Here is an 18,720-nt window from a genome sequence, read left to right as displayed (position 1 = left end):
TCAGAATTTCAGAACTTGAATGGCCTTAAGTACTACACGTCTGCCCCCTACAATCCTGCTAGTAATGGTCAAGCCGAACGTGCTGTTCAGATCATTAAGAATGGTCTGAGCTGCATCAAGGAAGGTTCCATTCAATCTCGTCTAGCTTGTGTGTTGCTCAACTACCGCACCAGACCACATCAAACCACCGGTCGCTCACCTGCCAAGCTTCTGATGGGTCGTGAATTAACAACACGGTTATCATTAGTGTACCCGGACGTAACGGTCCAGGTCGAGAATAACAAGTATCAGCGGAAACGTAATCACTATCAAACGTCTGTATTCCACAACTTCCAGATCAATGATCCTGTACACGTGTTGAACTCCGAATGTTAAACCAAGTGGTTATCTGGCATCATTATCGTTAACATTGGTGAAGTGATGTTTCTTGTGAAGGTGTGTGATGGTAGATGTATGTGTAAACATGTTCACCAACTCAGGTGACGTCATGGAGAGCCAAATATTGAACCGGCTCAAATGCCTTTGTCACCCACTCCTGTATCAATACCAGCTGCGTTTAAACCTGAGGTGTTTCTGTGCTGTATGGGCGTGGAGTGCTTGTGATAGTAGTCACGTGGTTGGGTTACATATATCGTTACTCGCCCGCGAGAGGCTTGTAGTAGTGTACATCCAAGCACGCAACAAAGCAGAGTTACTACTTCACTCTCACTCTCGTGTCTTGCTGCACCTCGGACACTACAATTGGCGACGATGGATGAGGATTGGGTCACCGCTCATGGCAAAGTGCCTGTTTTCATCGGCGATGACTTTGAGTTGTTTCCCGAGCAATTGGAATGCCAGGCGCACACGGCGCTGGAAAAAATCATCACAGCTGGCCCGGTACGAGTTCGATCACCTGGCAAGGAGCCCGGGGGAGCGCATCGCGGTTTTCGTCGCGTGGGTGAAACATCTTGCCGTCGGGTGAACGTCAGGCCAGGCTCAAAGATCGTTTTATTTCTGGATTGCAAGACTCGAAAATGGTTTTGGCGATACTACGGCAGAAGTATGAGGACATTACGTTCAACTCAGCAGTCGAAACGGCGTCGGCTGTCGAACAGACTCTCAGGGATGTCCGAGCCATCGCTGGCCAGAGCATGACGGGTGATCCGGAGGTCCACGCGATGTCCCAGGCGCCGGACGACGACCCGGGGCAAGACCTGCAACCTGTGCGAGGCAACTCCGATGACCCGGGGCGGGACCTGCAGCCGATGATGAGCCTGTTTTCGATTGGTCCAGCGGCGACACGACCGATGACGGTGGAAATCGAAGTGAACAAGACGCCGATCATATTTCAGATTGATACTGGAGCGGCTGTGTCGATCATAGGCGAACAGACGGCGCGGAGGCTCGACGGCCTGAAGCTTATCAGGTCAAACCTCACGTTGTACACGTACACCAGCGAGAAGATAACGCCAGTCGGGATGGCAGACGTGTCTGTAGTCTACCAAGGCCAGGTCGCCGCGCTTCCGTTGCATGTGGTGTGGGGGAGGGGGCCGTCTCTCCTTGACCGGGACTGGCTGACCCGCATCAGACTAGACTGGACGGCGCCAGTCATTCACCTTGTACGAACCATGTCAAGCCGATTAGAGGATCGGTTGGAAGAGGTGCTTCAGACGCAGCAGGATTTGTTTTGCAACGACCTTGATAACCTCAAGGGCATGCAAGCAAAGCTTTTGCAGATGCCTCCCTTGCAACCAGAGCGTGGAACACCGGTGGCAGCAGCCGCGCTGAAAGGGGGGGGGGGTGGTGCCTCCCTTGAAACTCATGAAAGCTTTTCACCCATCAATGTACCTGAACTACTTCCTCACCCTGTACCTCTTAGTGAGAAACCTACAGCAGTTGTAAACAAGGACAGCCCTCCACGAGCCATGAGAAGATCAGCTCGTGTCTGTAAGCCTCCTGAGCATCTTGATTTGTTAAAAAAAGGGGGGGAAGATGAGATATATCAGTGGTTTATGACAATGCATGCAAACATGGGTCCGCCGGGGCGTGGTTAAGGAGAGTCACGTGACCCGCCCATGTCCGGAATAAACCTGTTCCTACTTCAGAGCCTTCGTCCTTGTTCATTGAGCACATGACAGTTTTCCTGGTTTTAAACCACGCCCAATTACCTAAACGAATGCATCAGTTATGCATGTAAAATAGCAAACGCAAGGTCTTCCTTCCTCCTCACCATGCCTGCGTAATGACGAACTGATTTCATGCACGGACTTCTTATAATAACCTGGACCAGCAATGCCATCTACTCGCAGCAGTGAGAACTGAAGTCACCGGAAATGGCTCAGCGGCCATGTTGTGTTGCCACTCGCTCGACGCGCGCAATTCAAAAAACCTGTAGATGCATTAAGAGTTTTAACTATTTTGCCACTATTTTGAACCGGTAAACGTAAAAATGCCACAGTGCGTGGCGTTCGGATGCAATAATAAGTCTGGGAAGAGCTCCACAGCACCTTTCATCAGTAAGAATGCGATTATTGATGCTTTTTTTTCTCTTTTAATCGTCAATCTATTTTTAGAGTATTATTTTAAGAAGTTACAATTTAAATGCTAAACGCCAGTATAACAATCTAAATGATGGCAAAGTACAGTCGATAATTTGAAAGAAAATGTAAAAAAACGATATTATCCAGGAATACGCTGGAAATGAGTTTTCCAGGCGTCTACAATTCAATTTTTTTCCGGAGATTCATTCCCCCCATCGACTGCCGTGACTGCGTAAATAGTTGGGCGGGTAGCTCACAATATTTGTCCATTTGGGGGCACAGGCCCTTCCTATTCCGAGGGTCCTGACTCTGCGGTCCACCTAACCCGATGTTGCCCCCAAAATAATTTTGCTTCCTACGCGCCTTAGGGTTAGAGGGTCGTATCTATCTTGATATCAGAATTCTACCTCCACTGACGCCAATTGTAGTACCCATCCTTCCATCCTTCCAAATGCCAATAATCGAAAACATCATTCGGATCTTTTTTCTCCAGATTCCCTAAGGATGAAAAGTTGTGCAGACAATGGTGCCAGGCGCAGAGAAGGGAACACTTTACACCAACGCCTGGTGTGACATTACTTTGTAGTGAACACTTCCTGAACTCTGACTTTGACAGTACGGGCCAGACAAAACTGCTTAAACAAGGCGTCATACCAAGCGTCTTCAAATTTCCACCTCATCTCCAGAAGGTTAGTATACACAATTTATTACAATGGTCTCTACTACAAAAATACATATTTATTTGATACAAATATTATATATTTTTATTTGATACAAATATTTATTTGACACATATTAAATTGTTTTGAATCTATGAAAGTTTTAGAATTGATTTTGGGTGCGAATACCCGGAAAAACGACCTCCTTTGCTGCCAGGATTTTTCTATGAATTTCTGTACGATTCTGACTGTGTCAGACAATGCAGGTCGTTTTGTATTCCTGCCCAAAAAATTAATTCTAACACATTAATTTTATAAATTCATCCACATTCAAAATGTTTATAAAATGAATAAATCCCCACGGAAATCAAATTTAGCGCAAATTTTCAAACTTCATGGACATCCTGTATATGCAATTAAAATAAATGGAATCCTGAATCAGAGTGCTCCAATTGTGATTCTACCAAGCGGTTCGCACTGTGTTGAATTCACCACTAAAATTTCCGTGAATTATCAGTTTTCTGTTCACCAGTTAATTCGAAATTTCGATCCGATATTAATGATGTTATTTTCTACACAGAAACCGATACATCGGAAACCACCGGTTGACAGACACCTGGCCCCAGAGGCAAAATTCACAGCTGCGCCAGATTCACCACCAAGGCCGTCGACTTCAGCAGACCACACGTACTGCGCCGATTCGAGACCCAGTAAAATGAAACGGAAGCTGGGTACGGCAACCGAGACCATTGAGAACCTGAGGAAAAAACTGAAGGTTACGCAGCAGAAAACGCGAAGATTGAAGAAAAAGGTAGAGAAATTAAGCTCTGTTGTTTAAGAACTAAAAACAAAGGGATGGTTTCGGAAAATTGTCGAGATACTGAATTCGACATTTTCTGGGGTACCACTGGCGGTTATGAGTCGAATATTAAAGAATCAGCCGAGCGGAAAGAAATCCAGGCAAGAATACGATACTGTGATCAAGTCATTCACCCTCACGCAAAATTTCTATTCTGCGAAGGTCTACGACTATGTACGTGAGGTATTCGATCTCGCTCTACCTAGTCCTTCAACGATCCGAACCTGGTACAGTGCCATAGACGGATCACCGGGATTCAACCAGGTAGTATTTGACGCATTGGAGGCGAGATTTAAAGAGGATAGGAGTACGCTATGTGCCCTAATGTTGGACAAAATGTCACTAATGGAATCAGTAGAGATGTCTGGTGACAAGGTGCTAGGATATGTGGACATTGGAGCAGGTAATCTGGACGATACCACGCCGCTTGCTAAAAACGCTTAAGTAATTATGTTGGTCGCGGTGAATGATCATTGGAAAGTTCCAGTCGCCCACTTCTTCATCAATGGTTTGACTGGTAAAGAACAGGCCAATCTTGTGTCTCAGTGTTTACTAAAGCTCCACGAAATTGGAGTTAATGTCATCTCGCTTACCTGTGACGGGCCTTCAGCGCATTTGACAATGTTGAAAGAGTTGGGCGCAAGTATCAACCCGGATAATATGAATTCGTCGTTCCCTCACCCAGAAGATCCTCACAAGCTCGTTTGGGCATTCCTCGACGCGTGTCATATGTTAAAGCTTGCAAGGAATTGCCTTGGCACACTGAAGAAGATGAGAGACAGTTCTCAGAGGGTCACCTCCTGGAAATACATAGAAAACTTGTATGAACTGCAGAAACAGGAAGGACTACGGTTGGCAAACAAACTTAGTCGGAAACATATCGAATGGAAGACAAATATAATGAAAGTTTAAAAAGCTACTCAAACGCTGAGTTCAACTGTCGCGGATGCAATTGAGTTCTGCCGCGAAGAGTTGAAACTACCTGAATTTCAAGGGAGTGAGGGAACTCGCATCTTCATCCGCACACTGGATCAACTGTTCGATCTGTTGAACTCCAGGAACCCTTTGGCACACAACTACAAGGCACCGATGCATCCAGCTCGCGAGGCAGCTTTTTTGCCATTCCTGGAAAAGACAAGTAATTATCTCACGACCTTGACTAATATTTCTGGTCAACTCATGACAAAGACAAGACTTAAAACAGCATTTATTGGGATGCTGACTTATATCGTAAGCATTAAAAACCTCTATCTGACATACGTCCAGCCACAAAATTCATCTTTAAAGTATTTGCTTACATATAAGCTCAGCCAGGACCACATCGAGTTGTTCTTTGGAGCCGTCCGTCCAGCATGTGGTGGCAATAACAATCCAACAGCCAGACAGTTTATTGCAGCATACAAGCGTCTTCTGATGTGGCATGATATCAAAGCCAACAAGGGGAACTGTTCAGCCCAGGATGCAACACACATCCTCACAGCTGCGTCATTCAAAAATATCACTAAGAGGGCTGTCCCAGATAAGACGCAGGATATGCTCATAGCCAGACGCTACGATTTGCAGCTCCGCCAGCCAATGACGAGTCACCACGATTATGCTGATATTCCACCATTTAACAAATTTTCTGTGTTCCTGGAGTCAGTTGTAACCTATATTGCAGGATATGTGGTTGGGATGGTTAAGCGGACACTCAAATGTCAAGATTGCTTGCTGGCTCTCACGCAGAATGATGATGTCAATTTACCTGCCTATAGGCTGATTGCTGTTAAAACAAGGGGTGCCCTTACCATTCCATCATCAAGCGTTGTTCAAGTTTGTGAAGCCACTGAGAAATGTGTTAAGAGAATGCTAGCAGTGACAAATGGCAAGATTCCTCGTGATAGTTACCTGAAATCTGCAATCTCTGCATCAGTGTTGGCAGAAGTAGGATCGAGTGCATTTGACTCGCTTAGTGATCACATGTTTGAGACGGAGGCAGACTGTAATCATGTATTTTCTCTCATACAGCACATCTGTGAGTGCGACACAAAGATTCGTCTTCACCATGTTGTTCGAACCACGAACACTGGATTGAAAGATAAACCCATCAGGAAAAAATTCAGCAAACTGATCCTATTTGCACATCAATAGTTTACTCACCATTTGCATTGAAGTGTTTCTCCTAGGTTTCGACATAGCTTATGTTTTAACCTCCTGCGATTATAATAGTTGATCGTCATCTTCTATAGGTGAATGCATATTAAAGCAGTCTCATTAGTGTGTAGATTATAGATCATGTTTATTAAGGTTGTCCAATGTCTGTTCAATGTTTTCATGATTGATCAATATATTATAGGCCATACAGGGTAGCTTTAAGCTACTCACATAGGGGGTAGCTTTAAGCTACCCACGATGGCCTATAATATATTGATCAATCATGAAAACATTAATGAGACTGGTACTGGTTCAATATGCTTCGACCTATAACAGAAAGCTACCCTCTATAATATACACATATTAATAGGAGGCCATAGGTTAGTCTGTAGATTAGAGATCATATTTATTAAGGTTGTCCGATGTCTGTTCAATGTTTTGATGATTGGTCAATATATTATTAACTACAGGGGGAGCACTTGGTGGAGTGCAAAACCTCCGCCGTCAATACTGCTGGGTCACTTCAGTGAACCTGATATCCTATTTCATTGTAGGTCAAAACGGATCAGACTCTACTGAACCACGATTGAATAAACTAAACTAGATCGACGTGCATGTAGAAATGCCAAAAAAAAAAAATCGAAATTTTTTTGAAAAAAAAGATGCAAAATTTCTAATTTTTTTCTCTAACAAATTGTTTGTTTGTTTTTTTTGGGGGGGGTTGGAAATCACTTAAAACATGCAGAAATGCAAAAAAAAAAAAATTCAAATATTTTTTCGAAATGGCCGCCATAGCGGCCATATTGGACTTTGGACCAAGTCCAAAATCTCATGGCATGATCCTTGGACCATACCGAATCACCCCACCAAGTTTCGTCGAAATCCGTCGAGGAGTTTTTCCGTAATACTATTCACAAACAAACAAACAAACAAACAAACAAACGGGTGAAAACAGTAACCTCCGTCCATCTTCAATGGCGGAGGTAAATTATAGGCCATAAGGCCTATAATTATAGGGGGTAGCTGAAACCTACCGCCTTATGGCCTGTAATAATACAAATATTATAGGGCATAGGGGGTGAGCAATACACATTACATTGATTATCATCAGATCATATGACATATGATATGATAATCATTCATGAGAATCGTGACCACCTCGTACTCACTCACCTTATTGATTCGTGCTGCAGAGCTTAGATTAGCTTGGTAGTGATAATGGGCGGCGGAGACTGTTGTCAGTGAAATGAAAATCCTGTTCTTCTTATTAAGCTGTACAAAAATGTTGTTTCCAGCGAGAAATTCGGCACAGATTAACATATTCAATCTGTGAATTCGGATTGGCAACGCAACATGGCGACTTCAGTCGACAGAGGCCGCTGTTGGTCCAGGTTATTATAAGAAGTCCGTGTGGAACACACTCGGTAAAGAACGATGAAGCCGCGGAGACGTGTATTATGGTTCGGTTTGTAGTGTCTAGGTGGTATTGTTAGCATCAGAAGCATTTGTCGATGTCGATAATTGTTTTTGGTTATTTGTTCCGATCCTTGTTTTGCTAATTAATTAGTGTATAATTTGTAGTAAAGAGGAGGAATAAACAATAGATGTTAAACAATGGGAGAGATAAAACAAGAGAACGATCAGGTGATTGTTACCATGGTGATAATAAATACCATTGTGACACGTCGCGGTTCTGCTCAGATCGCTTGAAGTGATTGTCTGGTGTGGAGCGCAACATTTCTCTCTTCGTTCGAGGTCGCCTTCGTGGATTCGGACACTTCCTTTGGTAATCCGATTCGAATCGTTGATGTCGACCACAGAATTTGTTCATGACGTGTGCTTTGGTCTCTTTTCCCTGTTTTACTTGTGGCAGCATTGATTATACAGACGGTAAGTCACTTCGGTGGACGTTCACCTCATCCTTTTTCGGTGATGCATAGTTTACTTTTGTTCGTTCACCTTTCAGTGGGTAATCAAGCCTTCCATCCTGTCAGCAATCATGTCGTCATAGAAACAAACCAACAATAGAAACCCCAATGAGTTCATCAGCATATCCAGCAATTCACAAGAATTCCCCTTTGAGCCACGAGCACAACGACACAGGCCGAGTCTAACTTATTGATGTCTAACTTATTGATTTATAATTGGGGTCAGTTTATTATTCCACAGCAGTTTCCAATTTCACGCTTTTTAAACAGGATCTGAGGCTCTTAGTGGAGGGCAGACGGGCAGACAAAAACACAGGTACACAGACACAACTGTCAGACGAGACAAACCGCCACTGAGCTTGAGAGAATGTCGTCACCGTTACCTTCAGTATCCTGGGACGTGACGTCACAATGATGGCACCACATTTCTCATTGCACTCAGCGGACCATTTCCTCAGGAGGAATTCCCTCCTCCGCTTGGATTCCAACCCATTCTCTTAACCTTTTAAATGCTGAATGCCTCGCAAAGAATCAGTACGTACCATTTTTGAAGTTTTTCCTCTGACTCGACCACAGTTTGAACGGACGACCTCCTCGACTCAGAGCGGACGCTCAAACCATTACACCACCGAATCTGGTATTGCTGGTATAATAGTTCCAACAAGAGTGAGAATTGCTTTGCAATACATGCCCCCCTAAACGACTTGATATTTACAAAGTCCAAAAAGGACATAACTGTGAAAAATTGACGAAACGCCCTGAAACTCGAACTTGTTCTGTAACTCGTCATAATAAAGGCAGGGACCAAGTTTCAATTGAATATGTTGAGGGGTATGGAGAGAGAGACTGAAAAACCACCGGTGGGATGGATGGACAGACTAAGAGGAAACCTATTGTCCCCTCCTGTGAAACTGATAGGAGACAAAAATGGAATTGGGCGCAATTTGATGTTCGCCCTTATCTTCTCATGAAAGATGAGAAAATGTTCCAACTTTCATACTGGATACAAAAGTGCAAATACAGATAGACCTGCACCATCCAGCCATCCTGCTCTCAGCACTTGGAGGTGATCAACTCCTCATTGTGTGGACCAGAGTCAGTTGGAGTTATCACGTTGGATGTTCGAACATGTCTCATGAAAATACATTTTTTCATCAGTAGTAGTAGTAGTAGTAGTAGTAGTAGTAGTAGTAGTAGTAGTAGTAGTAGTAGTAGTAGTAGTAGTAGTAGTAGTAGTAGTAGTAGAAGCAGCAGCAGCAGCAGCAGCAGCCAACTATTCCCACTGTGTGGGTAAGTTGAGGGAATTGTTTGGCTCAAGTCTTTCACGAACCGGCTGGTCAGGCTTGACATTCGATGAAGGTTGAATCAGGAATTTGGAATTTGTACAGGGTGCTGGCTCTGCATGTCAACTCTTCGCAAAGGACATTGTGGGGTCTTTAATGTCCACCAACTAATGTCGGCAGACAGGATGCCCAGTTTTGATGTCCGTCTGAAGGACGTCACTCATATTGATGAATCGCACAGTCTGTGAAACACCAGGACGACAGTTTCTAGCTGGGTATAGATTTGAACCCTGGCTGGACAGCTTGGAGGTGAGTGTGTGTATCTCCACGAGTCTAGGTCATTCTGCCAGCTCAGAATAGACAAATGTGAAAATGATATTGGCATTAATCATGTTCTTTTTTTTCTTTTTTTTTCAGGAAACATGGGAAAAAAGGACAAGAAAAAAATGAAACGCAAAGGAGAAAAAGTTTCTTTCTGGCAAAGAGTAAGGAACTTCTTCAGGTCATCAACGCAGAAGAAAGTGCCTCAGACCTCCAATGGATTAATGAAGTCCGAATTGTGAGTAAATTGCTGCATACTCGAACCTTTACACGAGTAGTGAGACCGAGAAAAGATGGTGTGGAGGTAGCACATCTACCTTTGGATCACATAGTCTGGGTTCGATTCCTGACCAGACTACAAACTCTGAGTGGAGTGGGGTGTTTCATCACACGGTGAGCCATCCCTTTGATGGATAGTAAGCCGGTTGTCCCATCTGTCAGCGTCAGTCGGCCTGACGTTAAAGATACCACGGTATGTTTTGCAAAGAGTAGGCGAGTTATCGCTGGCACCTTAAACAAATTGCCTTTGGTTGAATTCAGCCTTGGCCAGTCAGTTCATGAAAGATTTGGGGCACAAGCATTCCCTGGTTGACCTGACGATGTGGGGATAATTGTTGTAGTACTATTATATCTGTCAAGGCTTCATTGGTGAGATATGTCATACCTGCATCAAAGGAAGATATTGTTACGGTTGTGGGGGTAGATGGAGCAATTTCATAGGAAAGTTAGGATTGAAGAGTTATTTGGTCTGAAGACGTGGAGGAGACATCTTGATGTAATTAAATGGGGAAACTGTGAGTTTAAGTGTCACGTGTCACCACAGGGGAGAGTGGGGGGAGGGGGGGATGGGGGTGGTGCGGTGTCAATTAGATCAGGTTTAAGGATAAGTTCCTCCAGTATGTGATTGCCCCCTGTGACCTATTCCTACGTTTATGCATTTACAAGTGAGCTCGGCATGCCGAGCAGGGAGAGGCCCCACCTTCCCGCGTTTCGGCGAGTAAGCTACGCCCCGGAGGTGGATCACTTGTTGGTTGTGATGTCAGGAGAGATGGAGAGGAGTGAGGAACGCACGAGTGCAGAGTGAGAGACGCGCATGGTCGGGATGGCCCGTAACGAGATGTAGCTCGGCGATGGCCTGCATGAACAGGCTTTCAAGGCTGTCTTTCCTTCGAGGCATGAAGATGGCACGATTCTCTTATTCATGCTGAGGTGAATTCGCTCGCTTACTGAGCAAGGTGTGAGCCATTGACTGTTCGGCTGAGCCGTGAAGTGTGTACGTTTCTGAGGAGGGAAGGACAGCGTGCCTCATGGCCTGATCACAGGGTCTCAGACGTCATCCAGTCGTGTGGGTGATCATTGTGAACAGCCCGGGTGCAACAGAGGAACGGTCGGCATATTCGCTTGTGAAAAGAAGCTGCACGGGTTCTCTGAGCCTTGGTGTTCAATACTGCTCACAAATAGCCTGACGTACATTTTTTCCGCTGCGAGAGAGCGGCTCGGCGCCATATTTTGAGCGCGTCTACACATGCATGACGAAGCGCCTCAATTCTAAGTTCCACAAAAACCATCTCTGGACAAAGCCAAGTGCCAGGATAAAGGAAGGATTTGCTTTTGTTTTATTTTGTTTCCCCTTGTCTGTATTTAACTCTGTGTGTAGAGGTGCCTCGACTTTAGGTTTAGTTTACCTCATGTATTATTACATTCCAAATTGTTTGTTGTCCCTTGTAAATATTTGTCTATTATCATTAAATCCCGCGTTTATTTTAAGTTGATGTGTGTTTGTATTTGTCGTGGGGTTCGAGTATAAACTCCCATGTGCATCCACCTGTGCCTTCCTCGCTCTGCCTGTGCCGCACTCCGCCCCTCCCGTACGCCTTATAATCTCCGAGGATCAACGTGTCCGCCTCATAAGAAGAACAGCTAAGCTATCCAGGCTGGCGGTGTTGACCGCCTGTCACCAAAATTTGGGTAGGGGGTTTTATCCTGAACCACCAGCACTGCGACAATATTTTACACACGGACTGAACATGTAACCATCCCTCACCTCCTCATTGGCCCAATGTCATGCCTGTTAAAGGACATGAAAATGTTTTTTTTTTTTTTTTAAGTTTAAACACCTAAATGCAGGTCTCATGAAGTAGTGACTGGGACGAAAGGTGATGCAATAACAGCATGACGTGTCAACCTCAAATTTTTTTATAAAACAACCCAAACCTTTTCATGGCTCAAATGCCAATGCTGAAAGGTACTTTACAGTCAGGAATGTAACATTTTCAGAGGAAGTGGGAAGAACATTCCGGTCCAATTCTCACCAGCGACTATAGACAAGGTCATAAGCAGTGCTCCGAGACGGTCTAAGTCATCAAAGCAGATAAATGAGCACAACAAGAATGTGCACATGTGTGATGTCTGTGCTGGTCTCTTCATGTATGATGTATTCAAGAGATAAGATTAAAAGATATATATAGATATATATATATATATATATCCCCCCCCCAAAGCCTGGTGTTGGCGCAGTGGTTAGGGCAGCGGCTTGGGATCCAAAAGGTCCTGAGTTCAAACCCCGTTGAGCCACTGAATTAATACACCAGGGGGTTGACTCAGCCTGTCATCCTTCCGAGGTCGGCGAATTGAGTACCAGTGTACTGGGCCGGTGTATACCCCGGTTAAAATAGGTGTACCATATCCCTGTGTCGTAAGAGGCGACCAGGGTTGCGTCAGGAAGGGCATCCGGCGTAAAACATGTGCCAAATCACTATGCGGATCATGCGCATGATTCGCTGTGGCGACCCCTAACGGGAGCAGCCGAAGGAAGAAGAAGAAGATATATCCCCCCCACCCCTCCACAAAAATTATCCCCCCCCCCACCCCTCGACAAAAAAATTATCCCCCCACCCCCACCCCTCCATAAAAAAATTATGTATATCCTCACCCTCACGTCCCAGTGCAATTGGTTAGTTGTACTGACTGATTGATTTAATTTGGTGTTGACAGAGCACAGGTGTGATCCGCCAAATGGCTTCCTCCTGTGTCTGAGTTTCTTGTAATATTTGATCTCATATCAAATAATATTGTGCTCTGTGAACAGATTGGAGCAAGAAAAGCAAGCTCTGCAGAAGAAAATTGAAGGGTTGCAATGGGAGAAAAAAGTTCTCGTCAAGCAGGTGAGCAGTTGTTGCTGTTGATTGCTGGATGTGAACACCGCACAGCAATCACCGCAGTAACCATGACTGTATCCTTTCTTATTACTATTTTGTTGATATTAATTCTTTCCACACATCGACTTCCATTTTGAATTGTAACTTCCTCCAATTAGACCGACAAGTACAATTGTCTTGGATAGAATTGGACTAAAAATGCCATCCTGGTGTCATCTCCACACGGACCATTGCAGCTCGAGGTAACACATGTGTGTAAAACCGGCTATTCTTTCTACATTCCGGTTGTGGATTTCAAAGCTCCCGTGTTCTATTCTTGTACTCTTGTTAAATTCCAAGAGAAATAGATTTATCGCGTTGTTTGTTGTTCATAATATGTAATCCAACAATGAACTTCAATGCAGGAGGATGCATTTAGGCCCATCAGAACCTGTGCTAGAATTGCCAACTTGTGGTTTTATTCTTGTCTGTGTTCTCTCGTTTGTAAATGTTGAGCTCAAGCAAGGAAACAGCACATATCATTTGTAATCTTTGTTATGAACCACTGATCTCCCATATTCAGAGTGGGTGCTCTGACGAACCTTTATGGCACCGAGTCTGTATATTTGAACAATCACGCTTGAGGGAAGGTGAATAATTCTGAACGGAAGTAAATGTACTGTATAACATAAATGATATACTGTGGCCATTAGCTTCACTGGAAACCATTTTTATACAACCGACCATTTAATTTGCTTCCTCATCAATTTTACAGATTGTCTTAACTCCCCCCAACCTTCCTCCCTCTTGACTTTTTATGTATTAGCACAAGGAAGATCGTGAGAGCCTCCATTCCCATAAAAAGATCTCCGAGGAAGTTTCAAACCAACTGCAGAAGGAGATGGAGGTTTCGAAATGCCGAGACCATCAGTTAGCACTTGCTCACGAGTGCATTAAGGAGCACACCACGGAGTATGAGGTGGCACAAGTAAAGATCCACCTACTCGTTGCTCAAGTAAGTTCTTCAGCAAAACAACATATTTATTACCGAAGACTTCACTGTCTTTCACTTAAGACTGAAATAACTTGAGTTCATGGAGCGCCTTACCCCAAAGTCTTGGTTTTCTTACCGGTTTTCCACCGTTGGTGCACCGTCTTTTACACCACCTTATTTAACACATTACATTAGTTCTTCATGCCTGTTATTTGTCCTTTGGGATGTCCCGAAAAACATTAGGTTTACTGTTTGAAATACAGTAATTTTCAGTTTTGTTTGACTGCCAGATTGGCAGACTAAACAAAATTACCTCGTTACTCTCTGCCAAATTCAGAGCCAAAGTACTGCTAAACTGCAGGTTCATGTGCCACGGTGTTCAAAATATAACATTTAATTGAAGTGAAGTAGTTCTTTGATCCTAAACTGATGTCTGTAAAGAGAAAGAAAGACAGAGTAAACCAATTACTTAACCCTGCCTTTTGCTTCGCACGAGCAGGGTAATGGTAATATTACAAAACCAGAACGGGCACTCGGTAGAGTGCATACCTCCCTCGACCAGGCTGAAGAGTTTACGTTTTGTAGCCCAATGATCAGCCAGATCTAATATCTCAAAACGTTGTGGAAGGGTTGTGACAGAACTTGGTGGATTAGTTGGGTAGGTGACAATAACAAGCCTGGCAGAGGTTTGCGCTCGACCGAGTGTCATTCTGGTTTACTTTGTGCTGTCAACGTTTTGTATGAATGGTGCTTCAGGTTAGTTAGTAAAAGTCCTCTCCCTATCAATTTCTCTTTTTCAAAGTTGAGTTTTATTCACCACTTGTTTTTTTTTCACCTCATCTTGTTTTCTTCACTTCTCAGTTGGACAGCATGTGTGCACATGATCAGGCCAAAGACTTGGTGCTGGAGACTGCGAAACAAGAAATTCAGTTTCTAGTAAAAAAAGTGGAGGACCAAGATTTAGAAGTGGTTACTCAAGAGACTGTAAACTACTCATTCCAAACTCAGGTGAGCCTTTCAGAGAAATGAGATACCTTTCACTAAAAAAACAACAACAATTTAACATCTTTATCTCGAGGCAGACACTTGTCAAAAGCAAAGCTCAAGAAATGTTTGATTATATTGTGGTAAGGTAATTGATTACAGAAGATCATCTGTTGAGATTGCACACCTCAAACCTGTGATTTACTCGTAGACATGCGTGTCCGCAGAACTTATAGAAAGAGAAGAGGTAGGGGGGAGTGAGCAGAGTTTGGGGAACGAGGAGGAGGTGAGGAAGTGGGGGGGAGCAAGGCCTCACCGCACGTCACTATGCACTCTGGGAGGGGGGAGAGAGAGAGATGGAGGGGGTAGTGGGGAGGGGAAGGGGTTGTTCTGGACATGTGTTTGATAGGGGGACTTGAGGGAAAGCAGTGTGGGGGGGGGGTGGAATGGTCCCCTTATGTGGGCATTAGTGCAGGATTGAACAAAATTTGGAACTTTTAAACAGCATGTTCAAACGGGTCATACTAAACACTGCCCAGAGACGTCTGTAGGGGGGGGGGTGGAGGAGCTTTGGGAGGGAAAAGAGCATGAGGGAAGGGGAAGAGAAGGAAGGGTATTTTCCTTCAATCGTCGAAAAAGCCATGCCAGTGTGTGTGCCTTCATTTAATTTCCATACATACGATAAGGTCCAGAATCTCTTGACCTGAGACGAATTGCGGAATTGATCCGAGCATCAGTTTGAACTGCTTAAACAAAAAAAGCTTTCATTTGTCCAACTTGCACATTCTTTAACACCCCTTCCTCTCCTCGACCTCTGAAGGGTTGTATGGTGATGGAGGGGGATAGTGTGATGGAGGGGAAGGGAAGGCAGCATGCAGGGAGGGAACGGAAGGCAGCGAGGGGGGTGGGGATGCAGCGTGAGGGAGGGGAAGGCAGCGTAAAGGCAAGGAAAGCAAGTGTGAGGGGAGAGGGAGGGAAGGCAGTATAAGGGGAGGGTAGGCAGCGTACCAGGGCATTACCGATGTGATAAAATGTACCCAAACAGCAACGCTTTCTTTTCAACTGCCTGTTCTGTATAGAACCGGGTGGGAGCATTCAAAAATTAAAACCCATGTTATCTACCTTTCAAAGACCTGCCTGCATGCATGCCCCCTCCTCCCCCCTCCCAACTATACGCGTTCCTCCATTACCCACATGCAGGCATGCACAAACCCCACCCTGTCTGACCTCCGTGTGTGCTGTCTCCGTACCTCTTCATTTTCAGCCACTGCCGACTATTAATGCATTGCACAAACCATTAGTGTATTTATATTCATATTTTGTCATGAAAGCAGATCGCACAAAATAGGAAAAAGAAAACTGTGTGCGTAATTGCGAAAAATAAATAAAAGAACCCCTGTGGACTGTATCGCCATGGCTTGCAAAAGCAGGTTTGAGAGCACAGTGTCGCTCTTCATGAAGTTGCACTTTATGCACATTCCTTCGTCTTTTCTTCATAAATATAATTTTCTATACAGTACAAAGAATTAAGCTTAATGCTTTGCTTAAATAAATACACTTTGTTTCTAAAAATCGCTAATTTGTTGAAATTTTCATATTTCACTCCAGATTTCAACACTTATTTAGTCCACGAGATCCGCTGCTCAAATCAGACGTGATATTTTGATTATACACTTTAATTGGTCTGTGACAGTAGATCGTTTTTCCAAATCAAGGAATGTTTGAATAGGCTGAACAAAATGTTGAATCAAGACCCCAGTAAGGTGACAGAGGGTTGACCAAGGATGATGCCTTGCTAAAGGATAATTAAATGAGGCCATTGATCATCTTCAAAAGGGGTGTTTAAATTAACCCAAACACCAACTTTTCATTCATGCACTTCGCTGGAGTTTGCTTCATATTCATGCAAAGTTTCAGGCTGCTAGGTTTCATGGTTTTGGAGTTATGGAAGAGAGAAACTCACACACACACACACACACACACACACACACACACACACACACACACACACACACACACACACACACACACACACACACTTATTAGCATAGATGATCATTAGGATGTGATAGCCGTTTGCGGTCGTGTTCTTCTTTCCCAAACCTGCTTTGTCATAAATTTCCTGTTCATGTGAATTGTGTTGTCATGGAGAGCAGCAGTCATAGCGCTTTAACAATTGGCTTATTAACGCATTAAATGGGAAAATTGGATCCACGTATCGAGCGCCTTCATTAGCGAATCGCTGAATGCTCGCTAAGCCAATCTTTTCAGGCAGATTCGGTGTCGTCATGTGTCTGAAACACCGATTTGCGTCCGAATTAACTGCCGGATGTGGTGATCTTATCATCCCATCCCTGCCGGTTCCTGCATTGGTGGTTGAAGATTGCATGGCCGTTTCTATATTTGCGTGTGTCATTGATTGTTATCTCCAAATGTGGGTTTCATTAGGTGGAATGGAGTCCTCCCAGTTCGTGAAGTATCCACCTCCATTTCAGTCAGGGGTCACGATTCATGGACCAATTTGTGAAGCTTTCCTGTTCTCAAAGTTTTGATCTGAGGGCTCTTTTGAGGATCGTCACTGAGCTCCGGACAGCTTCCAACTGCAGTTTGTTTGTGATAATATTCCCAGGGGTTGTTTTTAACACCTCTGTAAGGTTATTTATCATTCTCGTTGCTCCAACGATCACTGGTACAATTTTGGATCTCTGCAGCTTCCAGGATCTTTTCACTTCATTTTTGAGATCTTGATATTTGGTCATTGTCTTGATTTCTATATTGTTTAGGCCAACATCTCTCGGTACTGACACCTCAATTAGCAATGAATTAGTTTCCTTTTTGTACGTCAGTATTGTCGGTGGTCACAGTGCTTTTTTCCCGATGTTTACGCTCGATGGGATCATTAGATTGTACGTGAGTGTTACTTCCTTGTTTTCAGTGATTGCTTTTGGTTCATGTTTCCATGACTTTACTGGAACTGGGATATTGAGACTTTTGCAGATGTGCCTGTAGATTACTCCACATACCATGTTGTGCCTTTGGGTGTACAACTGCTCTGATGTGAGTTCTTTTTTACATCCCGATAGGAGGTGGCTCAAACTCTGTCTCTACCTTCCAGAACCTACACTGTCTTGTCTGACTGACCCAGTCCTGTCATTTTCTTGAAGACATTCATATTGTGTTCTTGGTCTTGGGAATTTATGATTCTTTCTCCATCCCAGTTGAGCTTACCTCTTCTTCACCATTCCAAAGAGCCTTCTTTGTCTATTCCCAACCTGTCCAACTTTTTTCTTCTTTTTTATTTTTTTATACCTTCCTGCTCTTTTGTCGTTTTCCCAGTTAACGGTGTATGTCTGTTGATATTTTGTCTTGTACTTTTATTTTGTCTTTTTTGCAATTGGTGGGGCCGTATTTGTTGTTGTTTCGTTTTCTTGTGTGACATCTTCCGTTTGCACCTGTCTTTGGAAAGTTTTTGCTCGGTGGGTTAGTGATACCTTCCCTGGCTTGTTGTCTTCGTGTTTGCATACAAATTGGATGATGTAGTCTGTTGAACTCTTCATGTATTCAGCCAGTTCGACAGATGTCATTCTGTGCACTTGGTTAAGTTCCATCAGGCTACCACCTCCTTCATGTCTTGGCAGGTGTATTCTCAGGATACGCTGATGTTTGTGGATGTTGAGGAGTTTCCTTGTTTTGATATCTTGTTTGTTGATTTCCGTTTGTTGGCAGTTTATTTTTCCACAGCCGTAATGGAATACTGGTAGTACTAGTTTGTTGATGGCTTTGATTTTGTTTCTCAGGGTGAGATGTGTTTTCAGGATCATCCTTGTTCTGTGGAGGTATTCTTTGGCAATTGTTTTGCACAAATATTTGTGACATATTTGGTGGCCCTTTCATACTCTG

At 43.9% G+C, this 18,720-nt stretch overlaps 1 protein-coding gene across 1 annotated transcript in view; it reads left to right on the top strand.

Moving 5' to 3' along the window:
• The first annotated feature begins 9,475 nt into the window (after positions 1-9,475).
• LOC147019203 (uncharacterized) overlaps positions 9,476-18,720 on the top strand; it is a 30,354-nt gene continuing 21,109 nt past the window's right edge. Inside the window, exons 1-4 of the mRNA XM_085899536.1 lie at positions 9,476-9,943; positions 12,794-12,869; positions 13,669-13,857; positions 14,698-14,844. Of these exons, the coding sequence (XP_085755662.1) occupies positions 9,807-9,943; positions 12,794-12,869; positions 13,669-13,857; positions 14,698-14,844 (549 nt within the window). The 5' untranslated portion in view covers positions 9,476-9,806. The remainder of the gene's footprint in view (positions 9,944-12,793; positions 12,870-13,668; positions 13,858-14,697; positions 14,845-18,720) is intronic.

This window comes from Eptatretus burgeri, chromosome 10, assembly GCF_056783735.1.
Source record: "Eptatretus burgeri isolate ZD-2024b chromosome 10, Ebu_testis_v1, whole genome shotgun sequence".
Lineage (NCBI taxonomy): Eukaryota > Metazoa > Chordata > Myxini > Myxiniformes > Myxinidae > Eptatretus > Eptatretus burgeri.
Note: the sequence above shows the minus strand (reverse complement) of the source record. Positions and strands in the feature narration are given on the sequence as shown.